Genomic DNA, 7,498 nt, shown 5'->3' on the forward strand with positions numbered 1-7,498 from the left:
TCCCCCACAACCAGGGTCCGGCTGACTCCCCGGGGCAGAAGCCTCACCCCTGGCCTGCGTCCCTCTGCGGGGAGGCTGGGGTCCAGCAGCACCTGGCCTCGGGGAACAGCCCGGGGAGGGAGGAGCATGTCTTCCTTCTCCATTTGGCTCCTTTAAAGTGGGGGGAGCTGAACAGGGTGAGGGCCAGGGCGCTCCCCAGCGTCCTGAGCCGGAACATCCCACACCTCCCCAGCAGGGCCCGAGATGAGAGTACGGAGCCCTCTGTGCTCCGCCCCACGGACCTGGCGGAGCCTCCTGGCTGGGACCTGCTGGAGCGGGGGCATCCCTCCCTGACCACGGAGTGAGGGTGGGCCCTGGGCATGACGGCCGGCTGGGGCCTGCTTCCTGATCTCCCATGGGGCGGTGCCGTGGTCCACCCAGAGACGGCCAGCTGGCGGGGCCCTCAGGGCCACCGGGAGGGCTGGCGCTCCCGCAAAGCAGCCTTCCCACCTCTCCCAGGGCCGCACGTGGCCGCCTGGACCACGGCCTGAGCAAGGCGTTTCCGGCCATTGTGCAGAGCAGGGCTGGCTCAGGAAGCTGAGATCCGCAGGCAGGGCCTGGGGGCTGCCGTGGGCTCCGGGCCGTCCTGGCTGAGAGGCAGGCTGTCGTCATCTGGGACAGGATGGCAGTCCCCAGACTTGAGGTGACCCCCTCACCTGTCGCCTGCTGGGATGCGGCAAGCAGAACCGTGGGACTGGGGACGGGACGGCCCTGCGTCCCCTCCCCCACCCAGAGAAGGGCACGGGGACACCTTCACAGAGTCATACGCAGGGGCAGTGGGGAACGCCGAGCTGTTCCCCAGAACAGGGATGGGGTGTTGGTGGAGAATACACAGGGGGTCAAGGACAGAGGGATCCAGCACCAGGCACCCGGCTCGGCTCGCCGGGGACTGCTCTGATTCCAGAACAGGGTTGGAGGACAGGGAGTGGGCTCCCACTGTGTGGGGGGCCCAGGGTGGCCTGGATTCTAATCCCAGCTCCGCCGTGAGCTACACGACCTGGGGGGCACTTGCTTCTCTGAACCTCAGTCCACTCCTGGCACAGTGGGGGTCAAGAAGGAACCCTAAGATTTACCACGGGGCGGCTGATGAAGGACACTGGGGCTAGAGAGGATGGGGCTTTCCCAGGATTGCCCTGGACCCAAGGATCCTGAACACACAGCCACACACCAGACCCCAGCTGCCCCCAAGCTGGTGGAGGGGCCCTGCCTTCTTGTCCTGGCTTCAGCTTAGGGAGTGAGGCTGGAGACACTTCCCAGGCTCTGAGAGGGGACAGCGAGACATTAGGCAGGGCCGTCCAGAGGACGTTCTGAGGGACTGCTGGGGAAACCTGTGCCTCGCAGGGGCTCCACGGCCGAGTCCAGCACGTCCGGGGCAGGGACAAGTTCCCGTGGGGTCCAGATTTGACCTCTGACTCCAAGTCTGCGGCGAGGGGACAGCCCACAAGCTGTGTGACATCCCCAGAGAGCCTCCTGGGGCCTCAGTTCGGCCCCGAGCTGGCCGAGAGGAGACCACAAGGTCCACATCTGCCCGTGCCCTTCCTGTTCCGTCCCAGGGTCCCGACGGGAGCGGAGTGGCCCCTCCAGCCGTCATGGGGCTGGGCAGGGCGGTGATCAGAAACCACTGGCTTGGGAGATAGTTTGGGGCAGCTCCTCAGACAAGCAAGCACAGAGCTGCCACCCGACCCCGGAACCCACTGCCAGGCACGTCCCTAGAAGAGGCAGACGCACGGGTCCACACAGAACTTGGCACAAGCGCTCATGGGGGCCGGGCTCACAACAGCCAGTGGTCAAAATGCCCCAAATGCCCCTCCGCTGTGGGCCCTGCACACAGGAAGAGGCAGACTGACACGGACACACACGGACATGCACGGACAGGCAGACGCGCGGACACACATGCACACGCAGACCCACACGCACACACGCTGTAGCGTGCACGAGCCTCCAAAACAGCAGGCGGAGTGAGAGGAGCCAGATGCCAAGGGTCACACAGCGCATGACATCCCTTGTGCGGCTTTCCAGAAGGGGCACGTCCAGAGGCCGGACAACAGCGGTGGCCTAGGGCTGGGGGTGGGGACAGGACCCGAGGGGGAGGGGAATGACCGCTAAGAGGTTCGGGGTGCTTTTGAAGCAAGGAAATGCTCAAACTGGCGGGACGTTGGCCGCTGGGCTCTGTCACTGGACTGAGAGCCGCTGCCTTGCACAGTGGAAATGGACGCACGGGGTGCCGGGTGAGCTCCAGCCCCAGAAAGCTGCCCGGTGCCAGAAAGAAGCCAACAGCTGCGTCTTGGTTCTGCGGAGTCACAGCCCCCCTGGAGCCCCGCCTGAGGTCACGCCGCTACGGGGACCGAGCCAGGCCGGGCACAGTGCCCGGCTTGCCTTTGCCCTCCTGCCTCTGGGAGCCCTGCTTTCACTCAACGGGGAGGCACAGGGCAGCGCGCTGGGACAGGGTGCCCAGCAGGCAAAGGGGCACGAGGGGAGGCATTTCCACTGGCGTCCTGGGCCTGGTGCGGGGTCTCTGTCCCCCACACAGGTGGGCCTTGCTGGAAAGGATCTGCGACCCTAAGCAGGCAGGCAGGGGTCTCCTTCCCCACACCCCAGGACCCCGGGGCCAGGCTCCTCCCCTCTGGACCTCAGTGTACCCACAGGGGAGAGGAGGACATGGACCCATGGACCCTAAGACCCCAGGAGCCACCCAGGGACCAAGGTGGTCCTTGTACCCCCTTTCCCAGCAGTGGGGCATGTGAGTTTGTCATCAGGAAAGACCCAGACTAAATTTATGCCTGGGCCAGAGCACGGCTGTGGAGAGGTCAGGCTCAGCCCCCACCCTGGCCTCCTGACGCAGTTCCCCTTCCCCTGGGTCCGGGGGGGTTTCCATTGTTCTGGCGGCCGGGCTCCCAATCGGCCGGCACATTCACTTCCTGTTTCCTGGCTGAGAGGAAGCCGAGATTCCTGGCCCCTTTCCTCTCTCTCTCTGCGCCCCTAAGGAAATTGAAAGCTGATGACACTAACAGGCGGCTGTGGAGCCGAGGTCGTGGACTGGGGTGCTGGGGGCGCCTCAGGGCCCCTCCCCCCAGCTCTGTACTTGGGGTCACAGGCCCCTTGGGCATCTGGTGGAGTCTCGGATCCCTCTTCCCTGTGCCCCAGGAAAGCCCCAGCACAAACTGCCTGGCATGCTGGGGTTCAGAGGCCTCTGGACATGTCCCAGGGCTCCCAGACCCCCCTGATCTGATACTTAGGAAAACTGAGGCAGGGAAGTCTTCCGGCTCTAATGTCCCTGACTTCACTGGTGCCCATGACGACCCCAAGGGTGCCAGCCAGTCTCCCTGGGGAGGGGACTCCCGCACCCCTGTCAGTAGCCCACGCCTCCACTGACCGCTGGGATGACAGGCAGTCACGGACAGGGTGCCAGCAGCCAGCCTGGGGGACAGGGACCAGCTCATCTGTCCCCCAAGCCTGACGCGCCCCCCACCCATGTCCCTCACAGAGTCCGGGAGTGTTTTGGCTCTGGGTTAGAGGTCAGGCTCTGCTAGTGACCATCTCTGTGGCCCCGAGAGGCCATTCCTCCTCCATAAATAGGGTCCGATCCTGACCCGAGGCTCGCTCGCAGGGGGAGCACGAGCACGGTGCTGACGGGCCTTGGTGTCTCTCTTGTTAGCTTCCCAGCTCTCCCACAGTGGGCAGGGCGGTGGGACAGGATGGCCCCCTCGCGCAGGGCTGGACCCTCGCCCACTCCACCAACCTGCCCCCTTTGCAAGATCTTCCCTTTCCGTCCTAGGAGATAAAGTGTTTTTCCCCGTCCACATGGATGGCCGCCCCATCTGCCTGGCTTGGCAAATTGCAGCCCGACTCTGAGTGGGACTTCTGTCCAGGGAGACAGGAGGGGAGGGCAACCCCCCTTCCTCAGCCCCCACAAAGGAGGGAGCCCCAAGGGGGTGGGGGTGGCCTCCACAGCCTGGAGGAGCCTCGGTTCCAGGCGAAGCTGGCACTGGGACAAACTGGGGGTTTGGGGCTGAGGACCCTGAAGGTGACCCTCCAGGGTGGGCGGGGGATGGTGGTGGTGGTGCAGGGTTTGGCCTGACCACAAACGCCCACCCCCGGAGCTTCCAAGCAGGACCCAGTGTCCACCTCAACCTCAAGCTGACCAACAGCCCCGGCACAGTGGTGGGGGCTCTCAGTGGTGGGGAGGCCCCTGGTAGCCAGGGACACACTGCACACTCACAGCAGAAGTGACACAGGGGACCCCCCAGCTTACTCTCCAGTGGGCAGCCCCTTCTCTGTCCGCTGCCCAGACCCAACACCCCGGGACATTCACTGGGCCTGTAGCTTGCAGGCTGCTCAGACAATCTGAAGCCCAGAGCTCGGCACCCTGGGGACCACATGGCCCCCCACGTGCCCCATGGCTGGCTCTCAGCCCACCCAGGTGTCTCGTCTATAAAATAAGTCTTTCTCCCCATGTTACAGAAAGAATAGTACGTTAGCCCGGCAAAGTCATCAGAATGGCTGAAATCAGACACTAGGCAGTAGCAGGTGCCAACGAGGATGTGAGGCACCCAGAACACCCCAGCCCTCGGGGGTGACCTGGGCAGTCCCTGATGTCATGCGTCTCCTGGGACCAGTAATTCTCCTGGAGAAGGCCCAGATTTAGGCACCCAAGAGAAATGCCAACACCCCGGCACAAAAATGTTCAGAACGGCATGGCTGGTAACAGCCAAAAGCGGCAGTATGTGTGCGGCCCTGTCCTCCCTGTGGAAGACAGAGCTGCCCAGGGGACCGGCAAGCCGCCGCCAGCCACACAGCCACACCGAGCGTGTGCAGACACGCCTGGAGTGGGCGAGGCCGGACCCACGGGCACACCGTCCCGCACCATACTTAGAACTCAAAGCGGGTGAACCGTGCTGTGCCAGTGGGGGCACGGTCACCTGGGGGGGATGGGGGCATCCCCTGGGGGGATACACGCTTACCGTCCCCCCACGCCCCCGTGCACAACTCCACGGCAACACGCACATGGAACCGCCTCTGGGCTGGGCGCCCATCTGGGCGGGGTGGTGGGGGGTGGCCCTTCGCACCCCTGCTAGGGGCCAGCTCTGTCCCTGAGGGAGAGAGGCAGAGCGAGGCAAATGTGGTCTGTCTCTGCTCCAGGGAGCTGGTGCTCAGGAAGGGGGTTCAGGCCACACATGTGAGGGATCAGATGCGGTCCCCAGTGTCGTGGGAAGCCCTCAGCTGTGCTGAAGCTGGGAGGTCACATGAACTGATGTCACCTTCACAAAGAACTGGGGTGCGGCCAGGGCTGCCCCACAGGCTGAGGAGGAGGTCCCCCAGGCAGGAAGCATGGTGGCCCAGACCAGAATGGGACAGCAGCTGGTGGGACACGCTCTGGAGGCAGAGCCCATGGGGACACAAAGACAGGGCGAAGGCCGTATCTTGGGCCTCCGGCCTGAGCAGTGACTGCATGGACAGTCCCCAGCAGGTAAGGTCTGGGAAGCAGCATAGAGAGGGTCTCCCGCTGCTCGCCCCACCCCCCAGTCTCCCCATCCAGGGCTCCCAGTTCCCACTGGCTGACCTTGGACGAGCACGTTCCCCTGGGGGCCTCAGTCACATCACCTGAAGGTAATTTCGTGAGGGCCTTGCACAGAGTCTGGCCCGGCGCTTCCAGCAGGCGCACCGGGCAGGGGGCAGCGGGCAGTGGGGGAGATGATGCAGCACGAAGACCCCCAGGCTCCCTAGAAAACCTCTGATTCCCTTTGGGACCTCACCCAACTCAGATGCAGGCCCAGCGCAGGGGTAGCCAGGCCCCGCTGCGGACGGTCACTGGGCCGGCCGCACCCCTTGGTGAAGGCTCAGCACATCTGGTGAGAGGCCGGGCCCAGCCTGGCTGACAGAGCCACCCTGTCCTGAGGCCGCGGCTGCTCTGGAGGGAAACAGGAAGCCCCATCTCTCTGCCGGTGGCTCTTCTCTCTCCTTCCTGCAGCCCGGCTCACACACCTCGCCTGGGGCCCCTCGGCCTCAAGCCGGCCTCTGCTGGGGGCCTGGTCTACCCCTTCCTGGGGCTGCAGAGGCCCAAAGCTCAGGGGTGGGGGGTCCCAGGAGGACCACGAAGGCCCTGGCGGATCTCTGCCACACCCCACGGCCTGAGCAGCACGCTCAGGGAAGGTAAGGCGGCAAGACCCCTTTCCAACAACTTCAGAAAGTTCACAGCTGGGGGGGCAGCTGCAACCATCCAGCCCTACTGACAACGGGGTGGATGGGGAAACTGAGGCCCAGAGCCTCCAGCAACAGAAAGCGAAGCTGGGACCAGCTTCCCCAGGCTTGGACGCCATGCCGGAAGCTGGCCAGGCTCTAGGCCCAGGTCTCGGAGCTGCCCAGGTGTGGACAGCGAACTGCCGGGGCCCACCGTGCCCTCAGGGGACGCAGGCCCAGGTCAGACTCCTTCCAGTGATGACTCCTTGCCGGTGAGCCGTGTGTTCCTGGACCCTAAACAGGGACCATCAGAGGTGGTAAGAGGCCCTGCCTCTCGTGGGCGGGAGGGTGGTCCCAGCCCACCCCAGGGGGAGCCCCCTGCCACCGTCCCAGCACCCTGGGGTGTGCCTGTGGGGCTTAAAACACGTCTCGCCCCCTCCAGGGCCCCGGGACCTCCTGGAGTCCAAGAAAGTGTCACTTCCACCTCTTTCCTCCACCTGTACCGGCCCCCCCCCCCCAGGGCAGACCCCGAGGAGCTGAGCCCTGTTTAGGGCAGGACCCTAAGCCTCCTCCTGCACTGGTCCTTGAGACTCTAGGAGCCTGAGTGCAGCGCCTGGCGGAGGGGTGAGCATCAAGTCGGGCACGGCCATCCCTTGGCGCCCTGATCCAAAGCCTGCTCTCCGTGGATTGGTTCTGATCTCTGCTCAGGGAGGGGCTGGGGGCAGGGCAGAGCGGGTCAGGAGGCAAGTGCGGACCCGTGGGGGGCTCAGAGAGCCCGCTGGCAGCAGGCAGAGCCGGCACCCCACCCTGGCCGGCTCCCAGGGGCCGGGGAGACCGACTTTCTTCCCTCTTGCCGTGTATGTATTGCACGTCTGTGCTCTGGAGCGTCCTTCCAGAAAGTTCCCTCACACGGCCGAGCTTTAAAGGGAGGGTGAGACATTCACCATCCACTGTTTGGCTCATTAGCTACTCCCAGGTCAGCCCACCCCCTGCAGGGAAGGTTGGGGGACTGGGAGCTGCCCCCGAGGGAGCCCCCTCTGAGAAAAGAAAGCAGCTGTCTTGATCCTGACCCCTTCTAGCCCTCTGCCTCGCTGCTCACCTGGGCCCAGTCTCTTCTCTCTCCCAGGCCTCAGCTTCCCTGTCTGTACACAGAGGAGGACGGCTGCGGCCGGCCCTGGTGTCTGCAGGGGCTCGGAGCCCATCTCTGGGTGTGCTCTGGGTGGGGTGGGCAGCGGGGGCGGAGCCCAGCTTGGACCCTACGCTCTAGCGAGGCCCCCAGCCC

General features: G+C 64.9%; 1 protein-coding gene across 1 annotated transcript; it reads right to left on the reverse strand.

Moving 5' to 3' along the window:
- Positions 1-3,252: 3,252 nt before the first annotated feature.
- Positions 3,253-4,498, reverse strand: LOC116570186 (cuticle collagen 13-like). Its single transcript, XM_032306918.1, has one exon. It carries the CDS (start codon positions 4,491-4,493, stop codon positions 3,549-3,551), a length of 945 nt encoding a protein of 314 aa, XP_032162809.1. The 5' UTR covers positions 4,494-4,498; the 3' UTR covers positions 3,253-3,548.
- Between the last annotated feature and the right edge of the window lie 3,000 nt (positions 4,499-7,498).

Source organism: Mustela erminea, chromosome 12 (genome assembly GCF_009829155.1).
Source record: "Mustela erminea isolate mMusErm1 chromosome 12, mMusErm1.Pri, whole genome shotgun sequence".
Taxonomy (NCBI): Eukaryota; Metazoa; Chordata; class Mammalia; order Carnivora; family Mustelidae; genus Mustela; species Mustela erminea.

What these genes read in the sequence shown, in the direction of transcription:
- LOC116570186 (XM_032306918.1), bottom strand. Translation starts at nt 4,493, where the DNA reads ATGGGGAGAAAGACTTATTTTATAGACGAGACACCTGGGTGGGCTGAG.